Source organism: Heteronotia binoei, chromosome 9 (genome assembly GCF_032191835.1).
Source record: "Heteronotia binoei isolate CCM8104 ecotype False Entrance Well chromosome 9, APGP_CSIRO_Hbin_v1, whole genome shotgun sequence".
NCBI classification, from domain to species: Eukaryota; Metazoa; Chordata; class Lepidosauria; order Squamata; family Gekkonidae; genus Heteronotia; species Heteronotia binoei.
Genome location: NC_083231.1, coordinates 54,096,525 through 54,123,656, shown reverse-complemented (window position 1 = coordinate 54,123,656; position 27,132 = coordinate 54,096,525). Strand labels below are relative to the sequence as shown.

The window sequence follows — 27,132 nt, the reverse complement described above, 5'->3', positions numbered from 1 at the left end:
ATTTTACTGCAGCTCTACGCTGTATTTTTAAAACATACAGCTCATAGAATTCTTGATAAGTAGATCAGCTGTAAAGTTATGTGTGCTTCAGAGATTAGACCCTAGTAACTAGTTTATTAAGAATGCTTCCTTTTTTGAAATTTAATAAATCTTGACTTCAATTAAATCACGCAGTAAAGTGATTTCTGTTTTTCAATTTTCTTTTTCACTTCTGTTGCAGGGGTAAAAATCTACAGGTGTTCCTGAAGTTGATTTTACTTCTACAGATAATTTTGCCACAGCAACTGCTGCTATTAGCTGCTGTCTGCCTTTTGGTTAGCAGAACAGACATGTTCAACACACAGTAAAACTCTCACAATTTCACTGCAAAAGGACTTGTGCAATATGTTCTGCACTAAATTAAAAGACCTGAAGATCACTGGTGAGTGTCCTTTTTCTTTACTGGCCCAAAGTGGCGTTTCTGATGAACATGAAGAGGACTGTGTGGAGGTGCCAAATAGCTCCAAAGCTACTTTGCCAATCTGCAGAGAAAAAGATACTCATGGGAACCCTCCACAGAGAAAAACCAGCAGGAGCAAAGTTTATCTGCACACTTTAGCTGAGAGCATCTGCAAACTTATCTTTCCTGAGGTGAGTGTTCTTTTTATGTTTTGATAAAAGTAACTGAGATAATCACTGGGTAATATTTTTTTTAAATAATGCCTTTTAAACAGTCATTTAGATACTAAGACTATGGGTGTTTTCGCACTGACCTTAATCGGTAGCGACGCCCTTCTTCAGCGCGCAGGATCTGCCCGGATTTCGCACCAATTGCCGCGGAGCACACGGAAGAGCCGGAAAGTCCCGCGGCTTTTGTGGCGCAAATGGGAACCACCAAAATCCAGTTTCCATTTGCGCCGCAAAAGCCGCGGGACTTTCCGGCTCTTCCGGGTGCTCCGCGGCAATTGGTGCAAAATCCGGGCTGATCCTGCGCGCTGAAGAGGGGCGTCACTGCCGATTAAGGTCAGTGCGAAAACGTCCTATGTCTGCTTCAGCTAGTGCTTCTTGTATCTCCTTGCAATTCCTTCCTTCCCACCCCACCCCCTCTTTCTGTCTGTCTTTTCCAGTTCTGTCTAATTCCATTGTTGCAGTCATCTGTATTTATTTCATTAGTATTTCTATGTTCAGAGAAAGGAAGTTAAGGATGACAAAGGTAGCCAAGTACAATGTTTTTACTTAATTTAGTTTGCATTAACTTTCCAGATACTGGCAACTCACGATATTAGTATCTTTAATAGGCAGTGTTTTTTTTGTAGAAAAAGCCCATCAGGAGCCCCATTGAATATTGGGGCTGGCTAGCCAGAACCCTGACCAGCCTAGGTGGAGCTCTGCTCCTGTGGCCTCTAGTAGAAAAAAAAAGCCCTACTAACGTTGAATACATTGTGCCATTGAGATCACAGCAGCATTATGACAGCCCAGGCTTTTTCTGTAGAAAAGGCCCATCAGGAACTCATTTGTATATTAGTCCACACCCCCAGATGTCAAGCCAGTCGGAACTGTGTTTCTCTGTGTTCCTGTTCAAAAAAAGCCCTGATGACAGCCATCATAAACATTGAGGCAGCCACTCTGGTATAGTGGCTAGAGTGATACATTGGGAGACCCACTCTGTCATGGAAGCTTGCTTGGTGACCTTGGGCTGATCACACTCTCAGCCTAACTTACATCACAGGGTTGTTGTGAGGACAAAATGGAGAAGAGGAGAATGACTGGGTATAAACAAATCAAATTAATGTAACAAGGACAATCAGTTGTGCTGTATCAATGAGGCCGTTTTTATATTATGGCAGTGGTGCTGGATCTGCTTCCAAGGTAATTGTAGTAACATTGCTGTGTGAGGTAGGACAGTCACATAGGTCCTTCCCACCTGTTTATCACTTGGTGGGAAAGAAAAAAAGGAAAAAATAGGCAATTGGCTTCATGCACATGGTTCCAAATTTTGGTGTTATAAGAAGAGCCCATGGGCATCCCTTACAAAATATTTTTACTTAGTAAGCTACTTCACACAGGTCTGTGGAGAGGGAGCATATGCATTTTTCAAATAAATGAATGTATGAGAGTCTTCAGTCACAATCCTTCTCAACAAGTTAACTTTTAGATATGGTGGTTCTGTGACTCAAATGTGGATGAGTTGTCTTCAGTCCTGTACCAAATAAGTGTGTTTGCTTTCCATGTTGTGCCATATTATAGCCTTATACTTTGTTAGGTGGGGTTTATTCTTAGTTTAGTGCAATTTACTCACCCGTTTGCTCCTCTGTGATTCTCTTGATGCTAGCACAACACAGGAGACGCAAGTTCTGAAATTTGATTGCAGTCATGCGTTTATTGACATTAAATATATGAGAGCAAGTAACTCTCATATAAATTGGTATAATTTTGTTGAGTTTACAAAGTTGTGCCAATCAATATGGACTGAAATGATGAATTGAGACCCATAGTGTCCTTAGGCCCATTTAGTGGGAGCTAGAAATTCACTGGGTGACCTTGGCCCAGTCAGAGTCTCAGTGGGATATTGTTAATTGAGGAGTGGAGAACCATGTGTGCCACCTTAGGTCCTTTGCGGACTGCCAGATTAAAAACGTAACAAGTGAGGGGATTTCTGCTAATTGTATTTCTGTGGTTGTCAGGGAGAGGTAGGGTTGCCAGGTCTCCCACCAGCAACCTCTGCTGCCCACTGGTAGGAGAAAAATAAATTAAAAACCCACTTTTGGCACTGTGGTATTTTGTCACTCCTGGGGAAAACCCAGAAAAGATGTCATGAGGCCTTCAACATGCAGATGCTATATTTGTTAATTAAAATATTTTATTGACTTTAGTATATCTTAGAGTTGCGAGTTTTGGATTCAGAAACTCCTAGAGATCTGAGGACAGGGCCTGGCTAGAATGGGGTTTAGGGAGGGGAGGGACCTCAGCAGGGTGTAATGCCATAGAGGTCACCCTCCAGAGTAGCCATTTTGCATAGGAGAACTCATCTGTGTAGTCTAAAAATCAGTTGTAATTCCAGGAGATCTCCAAGACCCACCTGGAGGCTGGCAACCCTAGTAGGTCTTTGCTTGGAAAACATGGCAGTGGTCCCTAGGAAAGGACTTCTCCTGGGCTCTGTGATGTACTGTAGCATTTGCCATTCTCCAAATTTGCCATTTCCTCCAGGGAAACTGAACTTTGTAGATTGGAAGCCAGTTGTAATTCTGGGAGAACTACAAGCCCCACCCACCTATGTTATGCTAGTTGAACAATTGTCTCAATGGCACTAGATCGTTATCATGAGCACTGATGTTGTTGTTCATGAAAAATTGGCACTTTGCATCCATTTCCTTATATGGTCTTGGATTTGTTTAAAACCTTATAACTCGAACCATTGCCTGCTTGGCAGTTTGTCACCCAGTTTATGTTACCCATTTTCCACATGGAAAACTCCAAATCTGAGAGGGTCACTATCGTGTCCCAGATCAGCACATGTTGCTTCCACTGACGTCAATAAAATGTTATGTGGAAGGATCAAGGGAGAATATAGTGTGGCCCAGAATAGCATTTGATGAGATTCTAGATACCAGTAAATACACGTGGATTTTTGTTTGCTTGTTTATTCATTTTTAAAGGGGTTATAGAGTTGAAAGTGGAGCTGGGAAGCCCTGTGCATGTTTCTATTTAGATATGAATATTAATAAAATCTTGCTTTAATAATGTTGAACGCTTGTTCAGTTGTTCTTTTTATTTTTAAATGTAAAACACAACCTTCTTGAAGAATGCATTTTTCTTGAGGCCATAATCTTCCTTTCATTAAACAGCTGTCCTCAAATTTCTGTGTAATTTACAGTAAAACTAACCAAATGTCCAAACCGGGTATTAAAAAATAATTGAAATCAGTGTTTCTAGAATGCCTGTTCTCCTAAAATACTGTTGGATATTTAGCGTTTTAGTATTGTGATATATACACATCATGAGAAATTTGACCAAATTTGACTTGAGAGCAAATGAAAACGAAATGGAGTGTGAAAGGAAATTGAGATGATCATGAGCAAGCCATACTAATTTGAAGCTTCCTAAAGATGGCTCTGAATTCCCAGCTTGCCTCCAGGCCCCCTTCTTTCAAAACAGGCAATGCAAACCACATTGAGGCTACAAGCTACCAGGTGTGTGGTTCCTTCCTCCCCTCCCCCGACCCAGCCATGCCATCTAGCTGGCCAAAATGGGAGCAGGCTGCAGAATGCAAGCACAACAGCTGCCTGGCTGAAACTATGGTAGGCACAATTGCCCAGAGCCTCCTGCTCTGTGTCCCTTCCTCCACACAATGGTTTAAAATTGCAAGTTGAATTTCTTGCTGTAACCAAAAAGCACAAAATTAAAATGACACCTTGGGATAAGGAATTCTAAGCCATTAGTGATTGTGCAAAGGCTATTGCAATTTTACATGCAAGATATCCAACTTTAGGTTTCCTTGTGTTCTTCCTGTGGTTCCTATGGACGTATTGGCTTCCTTCCTTGAAATGAATAAGCTTTCTACCCTTGTTGGAGTTCTCATGCCATTTATTAATTACTGAGTTTGAATAATTGAGTGGGTGATTCAAGCACAGTGCATATTCATTTCCACACACTGACGTGAATAAATCTTATTCACATTTTATTCAGTTAAGTTCAGACTGTTAGTTTGAATTGGTGATGTTGCTGTTGCAGTTGGTGATGTGGCTTACTTGCAGCCACATTAGAAGAGTGGATCATGTAGTAAAATACTGCTGCGTGCCTACAATTATTAGTGGTGTTGCTGAGCAAGGACATAACGCTTTTGTTAAAATTCTGTTTGAACTTAAAGAATGATTGATAGAAAATCTTATAGAAGGGGTTGTAGGAAATGTGCAGAATAGTTTTAGGGTTGCCAACTATGGGTGACATCTGGCAGGGGACAGGATGTGGTGTGGTCACATTGACAGCATAACGTTATTTCTAGGGTGAACCTGTAAGTCACATCGCTCTATTGATGTAACAGTCTCACCTTCAAAATGATATCATGCTATTGATGTGATTAGGGCTTTTTCTTTTTGTAGAAAAAGCCCAGTAGGAACTCATTTGCATATCAGGCCACACCCCCTGATGTCACCATTGTTTCACACAGGGCCTTTTTGTAGAAAAAGTCCAGCAGGAACATATTTGCATATTAGATCACACCCCCTAATGCCAAGCCAGCTGGAGCTGCATTCCTGCTCAAAAAGAGCTCTGGATGTGACAACAATTTTTGTCTTTGCTGATCCTACAGTGCATCAGCAGGGATCAGGGGCTGCCACCAAGAGGTCTCATACTATAGCAAGAGACCTGGTAACCTCTCTGTTGATGTGAGCTTTCTGAGTTTGGATAGTCTGAAACTGACGTAACATAATTCTTTACAGTACTGATCACACAGTTGGAGAAGATTTAAAAGCTGGTACCTAACCTTCACCCTAGCTATAGGAAACCTGGTTGTCTGCTGAAATATAGCATTTGTAACACACACATGTTTCTTGGGATTGGGGCCTGTGCATTTTGCATACTTCTTTCTAATTAATATGTGGTATAGATTTAATGTATAGAAACATCTGCCACAAGAGAGAAACAGAGACTTGATTGTGTTTGGATTTCTTCCATCCATTATCTAAAAGTAATATTTTTCAAATGTCTAATGATCTATTGAGGTCTTTTTTGAGAGCTAATATGTCTATTCCAGTTCTTAGTTTTTAAAACTGCCATTTTCATTAACATGTCTTTTCTTATTCCAGTATGAAAGGTTGTACCTTGCGCTGCAGAGAACACTATCAAAACATAAAATACAAGAAATCAGGTTAGTGAAGTAAACGTATGGTATTAGCACCAAATAAATGCAACAAGCATCACGTATTTAGTTAAGAACTAGAATAGAGCACACCTGACACTGAATCTCTGCTCATGTATTTTGTGCCGTTGAATATTTATGATTGAATTTAACAATGTTTAAGAACCAATTTCCAGGATGCTGAAAGTGATATCCTAAGCAGGTCTGCTAAGAATCCTGGTGGTGGAAAGTGCTGTGAAGTCGCAACCAACTTATAGGGTTTTCAAGGCAAGTGACATTCAGAGAAGGATTGTCATTGCCTTTGGACTTCCTTGCTGGTCTCCCACGTACTAACCAGGGGCAACCCACCTTAGTTTCTGAGACTGACAAGATCAGGCTTGCCTGGGCCATCCTGCTGAGATCTATCAATGGGTCTTACTCCCATGAAAATATTCTTAGGATTTTGTGGCAGTTTTATTAGATAAATTATTTTGTCATTTAGTCTAGGCTAGTGTGCATATTATTCTGTTCAATAAAGATAAACAGGAGTGATAAACATCTTAAAGGCTAACAGATGTTGTTCCAGCATAGATTGGCATGGACTAGAACCTATTTTTTTCAGATGCAATGAGTGGTGGATCCTCACTATGCAAACACTTTGGGTGGAATCACACTGGGATTTTGGCATGGCAGTATCCCGGCTTTGAAAAAGCTGGTGCTCTTTTATGCATGCTGCAGCAATCACACAGCCACCACTCTGCTGCTGGAGGAGGCACAGTATTCACATGTGCAAGAGGAGTATTCAGATTGCTCCTTTGTGTGTGGCGTGGGTGCATCGTGCACCCTGGCTGTTCAGACAGCCAGGAAATGTGTCCTGCATGCTTTTTAGAGATCTGCTATCAGAAAGTTCCTGGTAGCTATTTAATTCAGTCCCAGGCTATTCTAAGATGTACTTTAAATTGTGTTAAGGGATATAAGATATATAGATGTAAGTTGGCTAGTTACCATTGGTGGACTGGCCATGGGGAGAAGAGATACCTGTGAAGACATATGTTTACTCAAGCACATTTTGATAAAATTCTAGTGGCTGATAAGAACAACGGCCATAATTTCTGAGTTTAAAAAGATGTAAAATTATTTCAGGTTAATAACATTGTAAATTTTATAGTTTCTTTATTTGATTAAATCAAGATGGGTAGCTGTGTTTGTCTGTAGCAGTAGAAAAGAGTAAGAGTCCAGTAGCATCTTAAAATTAGTGGTACAGTATGAGCTTTCATGAGTCACTGCTCACTTCTTCAGCTAATTTGAATTACTAATTTGATTATTTGTATCCCTTTAATTAGTTTTAGTACAGACTTGGTCATTTCAAAGTTGTTTTGCATTGCTTGTAGGAATTCTGGGGAAGGAGAAGATTTTGAAAAGCTGATCACTATTTATTCAAACGCATCAGGTAATGTTATATCTGTGAACATCAACTGCTACAGGTTTTTTCTTCTTAAGCACTAAAAATGGATTAGCTTCTCCATTGGTAGCTGAAAGTATGTGGTCCCTGTCCAAGAGAAAAGGATACAACTGAACAAGCACTCACAGTTTAGAGAACACAATAGTAGATACATTATCTTCACTGTTAACTGTGTGGTCCTCACATATTGGATGATTTTAACTTGTTTTGTTTAACTTGTATGAGAAGCTGGAAATATAAGCAGATGTTTTCTAGTGCAATGAATGGAAAACAGTTGCTTATTTCTTAATAGGATATGAAAACCTTTGGGAAAACAGGTAGTTGCATTGCAGCAAAATTGTACTCCTCTAACATTCAAAACATAATATTTTGTTGCTGAGAAAATCTGATCTTTTGCCCTTTATTGAAATAGCGAGTGTTGTTTTTGTTACAAGCAAGCACAATTTATTGTGATAGTGAGTGGTATGTGGGATGTTGCTTGTAGCCAGCCACTGCCAACTCCATCTGTGTTTCTTTTTCATTCCTTTAAACACATTCTTTGGAATCTATTTGCTGCTGTGCCAGCTTGGAAAACTTGGCAGTTCCTTGGGGCAAAGCAGCAGAAATGATTTGCAGTGAAGAAGCAGCAGGTGGAGGACTGCTTAATGCATTTCCTCCCCACCACTTTTCCCTTTCATGTTACAGCTGTAGGTTGCAGAGGAAAACTGGCTGGCTTAAGGGGTTAAGCAGTTCCTTGCATGCTGCTTTCCCCCTGGAGATTATACATACAAAGCTTGTGTTTTTGTTACAGGAAAAAAATAGTAACCTTTCCTTACCTTGACTTTTACAGCGCTGTCCTAAACAAAGTCACACATTTCTAAGTCTATTAAAGTCAATGGAACTCTGTTTAGGTTTAATTGCATTGTTTGTGTTTAGAATTAAAGTAATTGGTTTTGATTTGGCTTTCTAGAAAGGCCTTTATTGCTATCTGTAATAAATTATTTCCAGATTTTTGTTTTGAGAGTATAAACTGAGCTTTCAGAAACTAGGCTGAAATTAGTTTGTTAAATTGGAGATATTTAGCTTTGGAAAAATGAGGGATTGGTGGGAAAAAGAAGAAATGCTGAAATTCAAAGGCTTGAAATTTGGGGGGGAGGGCAATATTCTCAGAGGAACACCCCTAACTGAAACATTTTGTGCTTACAGGAGTTCCAGTAAGCATTATAAAGGAATCTCTTGGTGAAGAACTTTTCAAAATATGTTATGAAGAAGATGAACACATTCTAGAAGTTGTGGGGGGGACCCTCAAAGACTTTCTGAACAGCTTCAGTACTCTTCTAAAGCAGAGTGGCCATTGCCAAGAAGCAGAAAAAAAAGAGAGACTGGAGGAGGTCTCCATACTGTGCTTGGAAAAAGACCCAGATTTCTTAAATGTCTACTATTTCTTCCCTAAGAAAACAACTAGTCTCATCCTCACTGGCATTATTAAAGCAGCAGCTCATGTTTTATATGAAACAGAAGTGGAAGTGATGCTAATGCCCCCCTGCTTCTGCAAAGACAGCACTGAGTTCATCAATCAACCCTATTTGTTGTATTCAGTACAAGTCAAGAGTGCAAAACCATCCATATCACCTTGTAAACCTCAGTCATCTCTTGTGATTCCTGCTTCTATGTTCTGCAAGACTTTCCCATTTCACTGCATGTTTGACAAGGACATGGCAATTCTACAAGTTGGCAATGGTATAAGAAGGCTGTTAAACAGGAAGGAATTTCAAACAAAGCCACACTTTGAGGAGTGCTTTGAAATCCTGACCCCCAAAATAAACTGCACCTTTAGTGGGATCATGACAATGCTGAACATGCAGTTTACTATAAGAGTGAGAAGAGGGGACAACATTCTTAAAAAGTCAACTGGAGTAAGAACTAGTTCATTGCCTATATGTTTTCTATTCTGCCACCTCTAAGTGGAGTACACATATATGAGAGCCACTTTGAACATCTGTAGATGCTCCAACAAGTGGAGACAACAACAGTGCCTCCTGCTCCCTCCTGTTTTGTGTGTGTGTTGCTTTAATATTTGAATAGGAGGTGGGAGAGAAGTGCAAGCTGTAATTTGAAATTTGTTTATGTCTTCCTATATAAGGTCCTGTTCAGTTATTATAGTAGAATTGCAAAAGGCAGAAGTATGACATGTTCATGCGTTCATTTTTTATCCTTCAAATAACATCTGGAGACCTGGCCCAATTAAACTCATATTAATACTGTTTTTGGACTGCATAACCTTGGACAGAAATTGTCGCATATTGAAAAATAGCATCTTAGGGAGATCTGTAGGCTACAACTTTTCCTTCATTATGAATGTAAGGAATTTTTTTTTTACCTTACAAACAACATTTAAACATGCACATGCACATGCACATACAGATAGCTGAAGTTAAAACAGATAAGTCAGAGACCTATAATAGTGGGGGGGGGTTGTATCTTCCATTGTAGTACAAATATGTCAGATCATCTGTTTTAAAGATGCTATTTTCTTTTGCAGTTCTGTCTGTCTTGAATTATCACAATAATGCTTGCAGTTAAGCGGTGAACACAGATAAAGAGTTTGGCTATATTATTGCTTCTACTTTAGCTATTACTAATCTAAGGGCTCAATCTATATTAGTTATTCTGAACTCAGTCTGTTCCAAATTCATACTGATAACACAGCCAAATTTTCAATAGAGATACAAGCAATAGCTGAAAAAGGTTATCTGATATATATATTCAAATGTGGGATTGTGCTGGTGAGGGCTGCTTGGTTGAATAATGGTCTAAAGAAATGTCTACACACTACATGTTATGAAAGAAAAAACACACTTCTCAGTTTGCCTTTCAACCAGAATGCAGGGTGGATATATAGCAAAAAAATTGTTGGGCATGTTTAAGTTTTCCCATACCTATTCATTCCTCCCCGCAGATGCCCTTATTTCCTGTTTATTTTTAACTACCTTCTTCAAGATGGGCATAGATACATTGTGTATTGTTGTAGTCATATTTTATTCTTGGTTCATTGGTTTTTTGTGTGCCCATTGCCCATTTTCCCCTCAGATCTGTGCTTTCCAGCCTCAAGGACTGCACCTCAAGAGAGGGAAAATATATGCCTGTCCTTTCTGTCATAGAAATTGGCTGCAAACATTCTGACACCTTCAATGCTTGATCAAATGGAATGTCTTCTGACCACCCCTCCTCATGCCACTTTGGCATGCAAGACTTATTGGATGGGTGTTCCTTCCATTTTATATTTCCTGATGTGGGAGGGAAACCTTCCAGGCACTTCAGTCTAGCTGTACAGGGTCAAGGGGAGTGGTATAACCATTGGCTGCTCCCAGTTTGGCTTGGGAAGGCTTGTTCCAAATGAAAAACAACTTGCTTATCATTGCCTTTGTACACTATCATTCCTCAGAAATCTTACACCATCTCATCTTTTTCATTGTTGCAGGTTATGGACCTTAGAGGACAAATGATCTACCTATTTGAGTCCTGTGCTATCTTGTTTTTGGGATCTCCATGTGTTGACAGACTAGAAGATTTTACAGGACGTGGCTTATATCTTTCAGATATTCCAATTCATAATGCATTAAGGGATGTTGTTTTAATAGGAGAACAGGCCAGAGCTCAAGATGGACTGAAAAAAAGACTAGGGAAGCTCAAAGCTACCCTTGAACAGGCACACCAAGCTCTTGAAGAAGAGAAAAAGAAAACAGTAGATCTTTTGTGTTCTATTTTTCCTGAGGAGGTTGCACAACAGCTGTGGCAGGGACAAGTTGTGCAAGCCAAGAAATTTAATAATGTCACAATGCTTTTCTCTGACATCGTAGGGTTCACTGCAATCTGTTCCCAGTGCTCACCTATGCAGGTTATCACGATGCTTAACGAGCTTTACACTCGCTTTGATTATCAGTGTGGAGAGCTGGATGTCTACAAGGTAGAGAATTTATTTCGCTGGTAGATTGGTGTCCTGGAAAGGGAGAACAAGCCTGTATGGGAATGCAAAGTTGTTTTTACACAGGCTATAAGGGGATTAAGTCTAGTCAATAAAAGAATGAAACACAAGTTGTCTGCAAAGTGAGTTGCATATGCAATCATGTGGAGATGCAATATAACCTAGAACAGGGGTGGCCAACGGTAGCTCTCCAGATGTTTTTTTGCCTACAACTCCCATCAGCCCCAGCCAGCATGGCCAATGGCCAATATTGATTTATGGGGGAGGGGATGTCCTTAGTTTTGTTGTTCAGTAAAATACATATGCCTTTTGTTCTATTGTTTCATTTACTTCATTTGAAGTGTAAATGAGCTTTTACAAGAATATATATAAAAATGAATGTTGTAATGCTGAAATAACTAATTCAGTAAATTATGTATCTAGGGCCATCCTTAGCATATAATAGTATGAAGCTGGTTGTGGTACTATGTGTGAGTAAGTGGCTTGGGAATAGCTACTAGAAAATCACAGGTGGGTGGACAAAAGGTAAACGTTTTGCTATAATAATACTTTCATCATCAAAGTAGGTGGGAAATGTTATTACTCAAATAGTATGACATAGCTTCAGTTCACATTTACCTTGAGTAACAATCAGAAGTGTTTTTTTATTTGTTCCCATTTTCATTAGAATTTATTTAAAAATATAGCCAGAATATAAATAAGATAAATATAAACAGAATCCCATAACATTCTGTCAAGTAATAAAACAAGTGTATCTGAGCATATCATATAATATGTAGCAAAGGAGAAAACAATTCACAATTTAACAACAATTAATCAGACTTAAGAAAATCCATATCAACAAATATAGAATTGCAAGAACATCATTATATTGAAACTTAGCAAAGTTAATATTGCCTGCAGTATATTCTAAAAATGGAAGCAGATAAATTGGAGAAGCCTAAGTGTGAGTCTGAATAGGATATGGAATCAGCTATTTTATCCAACAGGAACAGTCAGAAGTTGGTGAATATTCACTGTGGAGGGGGGGGGGGGGAGGGTTAATGAAAGCACTTTCAATTATGCCTTTTAAAAATAATAATTTCTTATAAAATGAACTTTCATATACAGGTAGAAACCATTGGGGATGCTTATTGTGTTGCGGGTGGCTTGCACAAAGAAAGTGACACCCATGCTGTTCAGATAGCATTAATGGCACTGAAGATGATGGAGCTGTCAGACGAAGTGATGTCTCCACATGGAGAACCTATCAAAGTAAGGAAGATGTTTGCAATATTGATTTGTGGAGGGGGGATGTCCTTAGTTTTGTTGCTCAATGAAATACATATGCCTTTTGGTTCCATTGTTTCATTTACTTCATTTGAAATGCAAATGAGCTTTTACAAGAATACATATAAAAAAGAATGTATAAAAATGAATATATAGCCAGCCAGTCCTGCATTCAAATGTTATTTTGGCAGGTGGTTGTATTGCTTCACAATTGCTTCCAAGCCTGTAGCTTGACTGTTTGCTTTACATTGTACCTCTGCCATTTCATTCGCGGTGCAATCTGTACAATTTTTTTTCCCCAGTGAGCACAAGCAATGTTCCCAAGGGAAAGGGTACTTGAAGGACAGTTTTGTCCTTTCAGTTAATTATATATAGCTGGGGTAGTGTGAAACTGTCATCTAAATAGGCATAAAACTTGTTGCAAAAGGATAAAATCACATGGGTAGTTAAACAAAAACTACATAAAAGAGACACTGAACATCACAAATCAAAAACTATGTGAGTGCTGAGAAAAGCATTATGCTGGCTCTTCAGTTAGATATGCTAGATCAGGGGTGGCCAAACTTGCTTAACATAAGAGCCACATAGAATAAACATCAGATGTTTGAGAGCTGCAAGACATGAACAGATATTACACACATGTATTTATTAAAACTCTCAATACTTTCTTTGCACAGAAAAATAAAATACATATGCATGCACTTTACAACACAGCCACGCTAGAAGGAGACTTTTTAAAAAACAGAAGCTAGGAATAACAGTTCCCATAAGACAAGCATAGGGAAAGATTAGGGAATTCTTTTTGGCACCAGTGGGAGAAGGAAACACACATGTACCATATAAATCACTGACAATCATTCGTATCATTATGCATCTCTCTTTGCCTTGACACCAAGGTTAGTAAATATAGCTCCTACAAGAACTATGAAACTATGGGGGAACCCTGCACATCCTTCTTTAATTCCATCTCTTCCTCCAGTGGCGCCCTTGGCTCTTGCACTCTCTTTCCCCATTCTAGGTCTCTGGGAGACCTCTGTGGTGGAGAAGGGCTTGCGAGCCTGTCTGTTACCCCCTCCTTACCTACTTCAAATATGGCGGAAATAATCACCTACCTATGGGCCAGTGCTCAGACACGGACTGTCCCAATTCTAAGCATGTATACTCGAGAGTAAGCCTGCATTAAGTTCCTCCTTGACCTCCAGGAGCCACACAATATGTGTGGCTCCTGAGCCACAGTTTGGCCATCCTTCTGCTAGACCAAGCATTGAACGCTGAATCACGAGGTATCTGAGATTTGCTTGGTTTTATTTTTCTACTATTTCTGAAGGAAGCGCAAGATTCCTACACTTTTATTGTATTAATAGTACAGAATCTTTTTTAATTGACTGAGCTAAGTGTGGTGGTGACTCTAAAAGTTCAGTTGCTCAAGCATCAAAACAGTTTATTTTCTATCTTTTGTGAGGGAAGGGAAAATGTTCAGTTTGACTGGAATCAAAACTTCACATAGAGATTATCTGAGGACTGGGATGGAGAATCCATAAGAGTGCAATCCTAAAAAGGGTTGCACCTTTCTGAGCCCATTAACATTACTGGACTTAGGTATAACTGCTTAGCATTTTACTATAAAGGAAAGATGAAGAGTAGAGGATGAACTGAGAAAGAGAATAAGAACAAAACAACATAAGAAGAGTCCTGCTGGATCAGGCTAGTGGTCTACCTGTTCCAGTTTCCTGTATCATCCTGTGGCCAGCTGGTTACTCTTTGGGGTCAACAATGGGACACAGAGGTCAAGGCCTTCTCCTGATGTTGCCTCCTCATACTGGTAGTCATAAGTTAGCTGCCACTGAAGGTAGAGGTTCCTTTTAGTCACTATGGCTAGTAGAAGAAGAAGAAGATATTGGATTTATATCCCGCCCTCCACTCCGAAGAATCTCAGAGCGGCTCACAATCTCCTTTACCTTCCTTTCCCACAACAGACACCCTGTGAGGTGGGTGGGGCTGGAAAGGGTTCTCATAGCAGCTGCCCTTTCAAGGACAACCTCTGCCAGAGCTATGGCTGACTCAAGGCCATGCTAGCAGGTGCAAGTGGAGGAGTGGGGAATCAAACCCGGTTCTCCCAGATAAGAGTCCGCACACTTAACCACTACACCAAACTGGCTCTCCACTGGTAAATCTATCCTCCATGAATCTCTAATCCCCTTTTAATATTTTCTATACTTGGGGCCATCACTATATCCTCTGGCAGCAAATTCCATATTTTAATCACTGGTTTGAGTAAACAGTTTTCTTTTAAGAACATAAGAGAAGCCATGTTAGATCAGGCCAATGGCCCATCCAGTCCAACACACTGTGTCACATAGTAGCAAATTTATATATATATATATATATATATATACACACACACATACACACACACACACACACACACACACACACACTGTGGCTAATAGCCACTGATGGACCTCTGCACCATATTTTTATCTAAACCCCTCTTGAAGGTGGCTATGCTTGTGGCCGCCACCACCTCCTATGGCAGTGAATTCCACATGTTAATCACCCTTTGGGTGAAGAAGTACTTCCTTTTAGCCGTTTTAACCTGTCTGCTCAGCAATTTCATCGAATGCCCACGAGTTCTTGTATTGTGAGAAAGGGAGAAAAGTACTTCTTTCTCTGCTTTCTCCATCCTATGCATTATCTTGTAAACCTCTATCATGTCACCCCACAGTCGACGTTTCTCCAAGCTAAAGAGTCCCAAGTGTTTCAACCTTTCTTCATAGGGGAAGTGTTCCAGCCCTTTAATCATTCTAGTTGCCCTTTTCTGGACTTTCTCCAATGCTATAATATCCTTTTTGAGGTGCGGCGACCAGAACTGCACACAGTACTCCAAATGAGACCACACCATCGATTTATACAGGGGCATTATGATACTGGCTGATTTGTTTTCAATTCCCTTCCTAATAATTCCCAGCATGGCGTTGGCCTTTTTTATTGCAAACGCACACTGTCTTGACATTTTCAGTGAGTTATCTACCACTACCCCAAGATCTCTCTCTTGGTCAGTCTCTGTCAGTTCACACCCCATCAACTTGTACTTATAGCTGGGATTCTTGGCCCCAATGTGCATTACTTTGCACTTGGCCACATGGAACCGCATATGCCACGTTGACGCCCACTCACCCAGCCTCAAAAGATCCCTTTGGAGTTCCTCACAATCCTCTCTGGTTCTCACCACCCTGAACAATTTAGTGTCATCCACAAACTTGGCCACTTCACTGCTCATTCCCAACTCTAAATCATTTATGAACAAGCTAAAGAGCATGGGACCCAGTACCGAAGACTGCCCATTTATACTCACTCTCTGCTTCCTATTACTCAGCCAGTTTTTGATCCACAAGAGGACCTGTCCTTTTACTCCATGACTCTCAAGCTTTCTAAGAAGCCTTTGATGAGGAACTTTATCAAAAGCTTTCTGGAAGTCAAGGTAAACAACATCTATTGGGTCTCCTTTGTCCACATGTTTGTTCACCCCCTCAAAGAAATGTAACAGGTTAGTGAGGCAAGATCTTCCCTTACAGAACCCATGCTGAGTCTTCCTCAATAATCCGTGTTCATCAATGTGCCTACTCATTCTGTCCTTGATAATGCTTTCTACCAACTTTCCCGGTATTGAAGTCAGACTGACTGGCTTGTAATTTCCCGGATCTCCTCTGGAACCCTTTTTAAAGACGGGGGTGACATTTGCTACCTTCCAGTCCTCAGGAACGGAGGCAGATTTCAATGAAAGATTACAGATTTTTGTTAGAAGATCCACAAGTTCAACTTTGAGTTCTTTCAGAACTCTCGGATGTATGCCATCCGGACCCGGTGACTTATTAGTTTTTAATTTGTCTATCAGTTATAGGACCTCCTCTTTTGTCACCTCAATCTGACTCAGGTCTTTCAACACCCCTTCCAAAATTAGTGGTTCTGGGGCAGGCAAAAAGTTCTCATCTTCCACAGTGAAGCCTCTAAATTCCCAACTCTAAATCATGTATGAACAAGTTAAAGAGCATGGGACCCAGTACCGAGCCCTGCGGCACCCCACTGCTTACCGTCCTCCACTGCGAGGCAAAAAATTAATTCAGCTTCTCAGCCATTTCCCTATCCTCCTTCAGTAATCCTTTTACCCCATGGTCATCCCAGGGCCCCACTGCCTACCTGGCTTGTTTCCTACTTCTAATATATTTGAAGAAATTTTTATGGTTGGTCTTTATGTTTTTTGCAATATGCTCCTCATAGTCCCTTTTTGCTTGCCTTATCACAGTCTTGCATTTGATTTGCCACAGCCTGTGTTCCCTTTTACTAATTTCACTTGGACTGGTTTTCCACCGCTTAAAGGAGTCCTTCTTACCTTTTACAGCTTCCATTACTTTGTTTGTTAACCACGCAGGCCTTTTCTTATTCCTGTTTGTGCCTTTCCTAACTTGTGGTATGTATTTTATCTGAGCTTCTAGGATTATAGTTTTAAATAGTCTCCAAGCTTCCCCGAGGGTTTTGACCTTATTTACCTTTCCTTTCAGTTTCCTCCTCACATGCCTCCTCATCTCAGTGTATTTACCCCTTTTAAAGTTAAACGTGGTTGTGGCGGTCTTTTTGGGCAACTCCCTATTTATATAAACGGTGAAATCAATAACATTATGGTCACTGCTCCCAAGTGGCGCAATCACTTTTACATCTCTCACCAAGTCTTGGGCATTACTTAGGACCAAATCCAGGATTGCCCCACCCCTGGTAGGTTCTGAGACCATCTGCTCCATTGCACAGTCATTGAGAGCATCAAGAAACTCATTCTCTTTCTCTCGACCAGAACACACATTGACACATATTGTCTGTCCTGAATCTACTCACCATCAACTTCATAGGATGCACTTGAGTTCTTGTATATGGGAGAGGGAGAAAAAGTTAACTTCTCTTCACTCCTTTTACTCTGTATGTAATTTTATAAACCTCTATCGTGTCCCCCCATTGTCTCCTTTTCTAAACTGAACAGTCCCAGACTTTCCTGCCTTTCCTCATAGAAGAGGTGCTCCAACCCTTTAATCATCTTGCTTGCCCTCTTCTGTACTTTTTCCAGCTCTTCGGTGTCCTTTTCGAGATATAGTGATGAGAACTGCACACAGTATTTCAAATGAAGCTATGATGCATTATAATGTAGTCCATTTTATTTTAAATTGCTTTCCTAATAATCACCAGCCTTATCACTCCTGCAGCAATGCTGCTGTCATTGAGCTATCCACTACAACCCCAAGTTCTCTTTCCCTCTCAGTGTCAGCAAGTTCAGACCCCATTAGAATATGCTTGAAGTTGGATGGCTCTGTTTTCTTTGGTTGAAACCCTTCTGATCATCTTCTTCTGGATAATTTGGCTAAAGAGTTTGATTATTAGCTCATATTTGCTCAAAATCCCTTCTGTCTCTTTTTCCTTAAGCAATTGCCTGACTTTCTTCTCTGCAGCAACAGTAGTTGCTGTTGTTTTTTCTTTAGCCACTGTTGCTGTGAAATGAGGAAATAAGACAGCTGGGTTTTCAGCTCCAACTTCCTCCCTGAATAAGGTGGCAAGGTGAGCAGCATTGGGCCACTTCCTGTAAAAACCCAAACATAGTACAGGGTAGCTCTAGAAATCACCAGAAACTCTATAGTATTACCATATGGATTTTCCCCAGAAGTAACATAACCAATGCATCCAACATTACCCTCCCATTGATTCCACTACCAAGCCCTTCCACTGTGAGTAGGGCCTGGGCTTTATGCTGTCTTTTCTGGACCAGATACAATTCTATTGGATGAGGGCCTCAAAGTTTCCCTAGGGCACCAAAACCCTTTGGGTTAGCCCTATATATTGGTCTATAATCCCATGAAATATGTTGGAAATTTCCTGAGTTTCATCAGTGACTATTTTCTGAACATAATTTTAGCTATGCATTATGCCTTTGTTTATGCAAATATCTCAGGGAGATATTTCAGAAGATACGACTTGTGTATGTAACCAGAAAGGTGTCTGGTTTTGTGGGTATGATATAAATAACTAGTATTTTTGAGAGGAAACAGGCAAGTGTGTTGCTAAGTATTTTGCTGGATATGGGAGAATAAGCAAACTGCATTTATTATTTAAATATAGTTACAAAATGGAATTTGCAAATTGAATTTCTGAGTATATTATAACTTGAGAGAGGATAATTTTGTCTAATATACCAAATATGTTTTTTCTTCTTTAAGTTGTCTTTTTGTTGTCATTTTTGAGTATCTAATAGAAATACTGCAATACATTTTATTTTTTCTCTTTGAAATTTATAGACAGGATGCTTTGATCTTGTTTTAATTCTAACCTAGAATGCTGAATTAATGCCAGATTTAAGTCATCTGTTGATCCTACTATGTAGGTGGTGGTTGTTTTAGATTTCATGAAGATCTGCTGAAAAGTGTTTAGTGCATAAATTTAACACTTTTAAAAGCTGAGTTTACAAAAAGGGGTCGTTTGCTTGTGTGTCCTTACAACACATTTGGAAAATAATGTAATGTACTGGTGAGCTACCTCTTTTAAAAGCACCTCATCCAAAAAAGAAGATAAAATTATAGCTCTTAAGTTCAAGAAAGATATTTTCTGCTCTTTCAATGCAGGATTTATGGCAAGTGAAAGCCATTATTATATCTTTATGTCTATCTTTGCCTACTTTTTGGCTGTTGATTTTTGTAGTCTATAGGATAGTTTCTCCAGGTGAACTATTCTAGAATCATGGAGGTATGAACTGGATAAATAACAATGGGATCCTAAGAGAATACTTTTTTGAAAGTAAGCCCCATTTAATAGACTTGAGTACAATTCTGAGGAGATTTGACGTCACCCCAGAGTTGGAAACAACTGGTGTTTGCACAGAGAGCTACTTTACCTTTACTTGAGTTGGCAACTTGGCACTATAAATGCATGATTTTTATAAAAATAAATTATTCAAGAGCAGAACAACCTTCTATGTCTTCTAAGCAATATCCCAGTTAGGACCAGCCCTAGACTGTTTGGCACCCTAGGCAAGGCTAACGTCTGACAGCCCTCCCCCTGCAGTGATAACATCACCGAGTCATGGGGGGGTGCACAGTTCACCACTGCCTAGTTTGCCTCGTGGCAGGACTGGCTCTGATCCCAGTTATCTGACCAAGTCACTAACAGGTTCCACTATTTGCTCATGATCACGATTCATAATGATTAAAGAGAAACTAATAAAATTGTTTATCTTTGAAACATCAGTTTTGAATCTAGCAGTACAACAATTTTTATATATTTTGTTTTATTTCTATAAGATGCGGATAGGCCTGCATTCTGGATCCGTCTTTGCTGGTGTTGTTGGTGTTAAAATGCCACGGTATTGTCTATTTGGAAACAACGTAACACTTGCCAACAAATTTGAGTCTTGCAGTGTTGCTAGAAAAATAAATGTCAGCCCGACTACCTACAGGTACAGTAATTTACAGTGTACAACATTCATCTTATGCAATGTTCTTATGTTCTTATATTTATGTGCATTCATTTTCTCCCCCAAAATGCTTAGTCCTTAGGATATCCATTTTAGCCTCAGAGGCTAAAAATTCTAATCCTAAATTCATTGAGAGGTAGTGAAGGAACAATCCCTCTCCTTTTAATTGAGAGTGGAAGCTGAAATAAGTTATTTATTCCCCAACACACACACACTGGTCTAATCATGTTTTCATTAATCCAGAAATGTTGGGAATATTTTGTATCATTTCAAGTGTCCCTGAGCTGACCCAAAACAGCTAATTTTGGATATAATATTGGCTCAGATATATCTGAATGCACATACCTACCCATTTGGTCAAGAGAAAGAGACTGAGTTCTGGTCGAGAGAAAGAGATTGTGTTTCTTGATGCTCTCAGTGACTGTGCTGTGGAGCAGATGGTCTCAGAACCTACCAGGGGTGGGGCGATCCTGGATTTGGTCCTAAGTAATGCCCAAGACTTGGTGAGAGATGTAAAAATGATTGCGCCACTTGGGAGCAGTGACCATAATGTTATTGATTTCACTGTTTGTATAAATAGGGAGTTGCCCAAAAAGACCGCCACAACCTCGTTTAACTTTAAAAGAGGTAAATTCACTAAGATGAGGAGGCATGTGAGGAGGAAACTGAAAGGAAAGGTAAATATGGTCAAACCCCTCGGGGAAGCTTGGAGACTGTTTAAAACTATAATCCTAGAAGCTCAGATAAAATACATACCACAAGTTAGGAAAGGCACAAACAGGAATAAGAAAAGGCCTGTGTGGTTAACAAACAAAGTAATGGAAGCTGTAAAAGGTAAGAAGGACTCCTTTAAGCGGTGGAAAACCAGTCCAAGTGAAATTAGTAAAAGAGAACACAGGCTGTGGCAAATCAAATGCAAGACTGTAATCAGGCAGGCAAAAAGGGACTATGATGAGCATATTGCAAAAAACATAAAGACCAGCAATAAAAATTTCTTCAGATATATTAGAAGTAGGAAACCAGCCAGGTAGGAAGTGGGGCCCTGGGATGACCATGAGGGTAAAAGGATTACTGAAGGAGGATAGGGAAATGGCTGAGAAGCTGAATTAATTTTTTGCCTCTGCCTTCACTGTGGAAGATGAGAACTTTTTGCCCGCCCCAGAACCACTAATTTTGGAAGGGGTGTTGAAAGACTTGAGTCAGATTGAGGTGACAAAAGAGGAGGTCCTACAACTGATAGACAAATTAAAAACTAACAAGTCACCGGGTCCGGATGGCATACATCCGAGAGTTCTGAAAGAACTCAAAGTTGAGTTCTTCTAACAAAGTTGGATCTTCTAGCAAAAATCTGTAATCTTTCATTGAAATCTGCCTCCGTTCCTGAGGACTGGAAGGTAGCAAATGTCACTCCCATCTTTAAAAAGGGTTCCAGAGGAGATCCGGGAAATTACAGGCCAGTCAGTCTGACTTCAATACCGGGAAAGTTGGTAGAAACCATTATCAAGGACAGAATGAGTAGGCACATTGATGGACACGGGATATTGAGATTAGACTCAGCATGGGTTCTGTAAGGGAAGATCTTGCCTCAGTAACCTGTTACATTTCTTTGAGGGGGTGAACAAACAAGTGGACAAAGGAGACCCGATAGATGTTGTTTACCTTGACTTCCAGAAAGCTTTTGATAAAGTTCCTCATCAAAGGCTCCTTAGAAAGCTTGAGAGTCATGGAGTAAAAGGACAGGTCCTCTTGTGGATCAAAAACTGGCTGAGTAATAGGAAGCAGAGAGTGAGTATAAATGGGCAGTCTTCGCAGTGGAGGACAGTAAGCAGTGGGGTGCCGCAGGGCTCGGTACTGGGTCCCATGCTCTTTAACTTGTTCATAAATGATTTAGAGTTGGGAGTGAGCAGTGAAGTGGCCAAGTTTGCGGATGACACTAAATTGTTCAGGGTGGTGAGAACCAGAGAGGATTGTGAGGAACTCCAAAGGGATCTGTTGAGGCTGGATGAGTGGGCGTCAACGTGGCAGATGCAATTCAATGTGGCCAAGTGCAAAGTAATGCACATTGGGGCCCAGAATCCCAGCTACAAATACAAGTTGATGGGGTGTGAACTGGCAGAGACTGACCAAGAGAGAGATCTTGGGGTAGTGGTAGATAATTCACTGAAAATGTCAAGACAGTGTGCGTTTGCAATAAAAAAGGCCAACGCCATGCTGGGAATTATTAGGAAGGAAATTGAAAACAAATCAGCCAGTATCATAATGCCCCTGTATAAATGGATGGTGCAGTCTCATTTGGAGTACTGTGTGCAGTTCTGGTCGCCGCACCTCAAAAAGGATATTATAGCATTGGAGAAAGTCCAGAAAAGGGCAACTAGAATGATTAAAGGGCTGGAACACTTTCCCTATGAAGAAAGGTTGAAACGCTTGGGACTCTTTAGCTTGGAGAAACGTCGACTGCGGGGTGACATGATAGAGGTTTACAAGATAATGCATGGGATGGAGAAAGTAGAGAAAGAAGTACTTTTCTCCCTTTCTCACAATACAAGAACTCGTGGGCATTTTATGAAATTGCTGAGCAGACAGGTTAAAACGGAAAAAAGGAAGTACTTCTTCACCCAAAGGGTGATTAACATGTGGAATTCACTGCCACAGGAGGTGGTGGCGGCCACAACATAGCCACCTTCAAGAGGGGTTTAGATAAAAATATTGTGCAGAGGTCCATCAGTGGCTATTAGCCACTGTGTGTGTGTGTGTGTGTGTATATATATATATATATATAAAAAATTTTCACTGTGTGGCACAGTGTTGGACTGGATGGGCCATTGGCCTGAGCTAACATGGCTTCTCTTATGTTCTTATTTAATCTTTTAGACATCTAATCAAATATGCCTTTTTTGAAATGCTGATATTAAATGTGAATAAAGCTTTTTTGTTTCGTAAACATTATTTACAAATGTTTACTATTGGTTTTTATTCCCTCATTCATTTTTGATTGTATATTGTGTATTTTGATTGTAGGTTTATTAGATATTATGTAATTTAAGTACTATCTTAGATTATCTTTGTTGCTGGTGCCATTAGGGGGTACATCAGTGGAGCCAGGACACTACAAGCCCTCCCATTGAGCCCCTCCCCCAAAGCACCAAGAATACAGAGCATCGCTGCCCCAGAAAGAGAGTTCCAACAATACACTGTGACTAATAGCCACTGACGGACTTCTGCTCCATATGTTCTACATGTGTAGTTCTTTGAAATATAGATATAGGCTTTCTCGCCTTAAAATAATTATTTTAAGAACATCATTTTAACATTATTTTAAGGCTTTCTCACCTTAAAATAATGTTGATTTTTACCCAAACATCTTCCCAGTTAATTAAATGAAAATGCTTGAAACTATAAGAGATATAGCAAATCATTTTGTATATAATTTTCAGGGAATAAAAGAATTTAGGCCACTGTTATGAGTGATATATAAATCTAGCGTGTGGCCCAGTCTGCGGGTATCTAAATCACTGGATTGGGGCCACATTAACTAAAAATAGATTCTCCTGCAGACTTGGGGGACTCTCCAGGTTTGCAGAAAAATCTGAAAAAAGGGATTAAAAATACCACCTACCTCTTTTCCTAGGTGGCATCAGTGATCTTGGGGGAGAGAAGAGAATGTTAGAGGGCCAAGCAGCTGAGATCAGGAGTTGTGCTGGGCTTCCCTAAACCAGCAGAGACAAGGTGCAGAAGAAACTGCAGCAGGCCCAGCAACAGGGAGATATGCTGGGCACAGCTTTGGTAGTGGTGACAGGGGGGAGAAGTTTCAAGATCTGCAGCAGTGAAAGCAGCAGCAACCGGTGGTGGGGAGAGAAGCTGTGGTGAGCCCTGTGGCAGATGCCGTGAGCTGTGCTGGGCCCAGCAGCAGTGGAGAGATGCCAGGAGCCATGGCTGCCCTGGTGATTGCAGCATAGATCAGGGGTGAAGCTGTGATGGGCTCAGCAACAGCTGTGGAGATAGTGAGGGACATGAGCAGGACCCATGGTGGCCCTGGCAGTGAGGGGGGGGGAACTGAGCTATGAAGGGGACAGGGATCCAATTTTGAGTATATCACGTTCCCAGTTGTATATATAAAATTCTGAACATGGCCAAATATGTGGATATTTAAATCCAAAGACTGGAACCATGAAGAGATAAGACAGATCTTTCTACAGATCTGAAAAATGCCCCAGGTTTTCAGAAAAAAATCAGAAATCTTTTTAAAAAGTTAAAATTTTCCAAAATGTTAAAAGCACTGTGTGTAGCTTTAAGAAATTGACGTCCTCTGTTCCTGTTAGGCAATCACTACAGTATTGCTAGCCTTCAGTACAAATTTATGTCAGTGAAAGGGTGGGGGACAGGCATTTGCCTAGGGCACTGGGCTAGAGGGGTGATAAATTGGGGGCTCCCCCCTCCCAGTGCCCTAGGCAAATGCCCCAGTTGCGCAGCAGCTGGCTAACTTCATTTCACTTCCAATTGGACGGGAGGCGAAGTGAAGCCAGCAGTTGCGCAGTTGTTATAACAACAGCAGTTGTTATGATGCAGCTGAACTATAGTTTTCCTAGATAGATGCTGCTGGGGGTGGGGAACAGAACATGGAGAGGCAGATGAAAGGAAAGGGAAGACGCAATGGAGGTTTCAGGGAAGGGAAAGAGGATATAGTGGGGGAAGGGGGAAATGAGATACCCTCCACAAATATAAATTGTTTTAACTGTATTATTAATTGATATTTATTGTAGTTGTTTTTATTGTTTTAACATATTGCTGTAACCTGCCCTGAGCCCATTTGTGGGACGGGTGGGATATGAATCTAAATAAATAAATAAAATTCCTTGTAGGTTTCCATTTTTGTATGTGCATGTGAGTATATAGAGAGATAGATAGATAAAGTTATGATGCATATTCATTATTCCACAAATATTCTTTTCAATAGCAGATATAGGTCATATACCAAACCTCATATGCTGAAGTATATGGAGCTCAATAAATGCTTTGGAACTCCTCATAAGTTTTGAAACTGCACTGCAATGATTAGTACAAAAGTCCATTTAACTTCTACTATAGACAGCAAAGACCTTTTCACTTTCAGATTTTTTTTCCTCTTTAATGATTATAGTTTATGTGTGATTTTATATTTAATGATACTGATTTTGTTGCAGATTGCTAAAGGATTACCCAGGTTTTATGTTTACTGCTCGTTCAAGAGAGGAACTTCCTCCCAATTTTCCAAGTGATATTCCTGGGATCTGTTACTTTCTTGATGCTTATCTTCAAGGAACGAATTCAAAGGTCTGCTTTCAAAAGAAGGATGCTGAAGATGGAAAAACAAATTTCTTGGGGACACCAACAGGTGTAGATTAGGTTGTGTATCCTTGCTCTTCCAGGAAAAAAAGATGAGTTAATATTTTGTGTTCTGTGTAAACTGAAAATTTAAAAAATGAAACATGACAGCACTTTAGCTTAACACATGAAAGCCAGTATTAAAATTTCAGAAAGCACATCACATAACTTTATTTTTTTTTATTTTTGTAAGAAATATATTCACTGAACTGTTTCAATGTATCTTGTTTTAAATGCTTTTTAACCCACCCACCCCATTCCCTATACCTGTTTGCAAATGTTGTATAACTTTTTTTTTGTTCTTAGTGTTTAAAACATTGACCGTACTGTGCACCAACATATAATGATTTAGATTTTAAGGCAAGTTATAAGTTACACTGTTTGTGAGCAAGTAGCTTGGTTCTTGGATGAATAAAAACCAGCCAACAAATGACGTCTGCCTTCTATGAAAGCACAACATTGCCAAGCAAGTTTGATAAGAGCTCCCTCCTTCCCAGAAGTGCAGAGAGCATCTTTTGTACCTCTCCAGCTTTTCATTGCCTTCAGGGACAGCTTCCAGAGGAAGCTTTTAGCATTCCAGACAAGAAGAATCAAACAGTTGCCATAAGAGTAGCATAACAGGTAGCTTGGCTCTTCATGTAGAAGTACTGTACACCCTGTCCTATGAGCCAGTTGAATGTTGATTACTATTTATGATTTTATAACAAAAAAGCAGCCAGATATTATTGGTGGCACATGTTGTTTAAAAAATTGCCTGGCTTTATGTTACACTTGCTATGTGGAAGCACTGTATATTGAGAATTTGGAAGATTGCTCATCATAGCTAGAGAAACCTTGGAGGTAAGAGGAATTAGTCACATCGCGAAGAAACTGTCATTGACTTTCTCCCTTTTAGCTTCGTAGCTGCTAAGGAAAGGAACAGGAGCAATCTTGCTGGATTCTGTGTCCCACTGTTGAGATTTGGATGTGAAATAAGATCAGTATGAAAAAGACATATTCATGAAAATATGTGCTCTTATACTTTAGAGTCAATATTGGCTATCTTCAAATTCACTGCAGCAGGATATGCTTCTTGTAAGACCCCAGAATGCATCAGCTTTGAGTTAGCCATTCAGAAATAGCTAGCCCCACCATAGGAAGAAGCTTTATTTGGAACTTCAACATTTTTTCTCATGGCAGCCATTTTGAGGTGGTGTCTACTGTCCTTCCTCAAAAAACAAAAGTGTTTGCAGGCTCAACAGGGATAGGGACCACTAGTTTAGAGTCAGTTAATCAAGTTCTGTCCAGGAACTTTTTTCCTCTCTGGGTTCAAGTCAGGGAATATAGTAAAAGCTGTCTCCCCAATCTTCTTAAGGACACAAGTGTTCCTTCCCAGCTGCATAACTCCTTGCTATTATTGTTCCCCATTCCTGTATATAAAAAGCACTGTTTTCCAATACCTTTCAATGTTTTGCTTCTTCCACTTTTCTATATGAAATGCAACCATGATACATGCTATTATGCATCAAAATAATTAGACAGGAAGAGAAATTATTACGTTATGTGATATGTCAGTGGTATAAGCCCTGTTTGAAGGCATTAGATCAAGAAAGAGTGTCATATAGATTGTTCTACCCAGACCAGGAAGGAGTAAAGTAGCCTAAACATTCCTAAAAAATGGGATAAGCTGTATCCCTGTACCATTGCATCATTTAGAAATAGTCCTCTCCAGTGTTTCCTGTACCCTGACAAATACAGGTGTTAATTGGCTAAACTCT

At 40.0% G+C, this 27,132-nt stretch overlaps 1 protein-coding gene across 1 annotated transcript; it reads left to right on the top strand.

Annotated features, from left to right (window-relative positions):
* Window positions 1–223: 223 nt before the first annotated feature.
* GUCY1A1 (guanylate cyclase 1 soluble subunit alpha 1) lies at window positions 224–25,603 on the top strand. Its single transcript, XM_060246609.1, has 8 exons — window positions 224–630; window positions 5,784–5,845; window positions 7,207–7,265; window positions 8,463–9,172; window positions 10,738–11,223; window positions 12,352–12,495; window positions 19,842–19,996; window positions 25,195–25,603. Exons 1-8 carry the CDS (start codon window positions 385–387, stop codon window positions 25,394–25,396), a joined length of 2,064 nt encoding a protein of 687 aa, XP_060102592.1. The 5' UTR covers window positions 224–384; the 3' UTR covers window positions 25,397–25,603.
* Window positions 25,604–27,132: the final 1,529 nt, after the last annotated feature.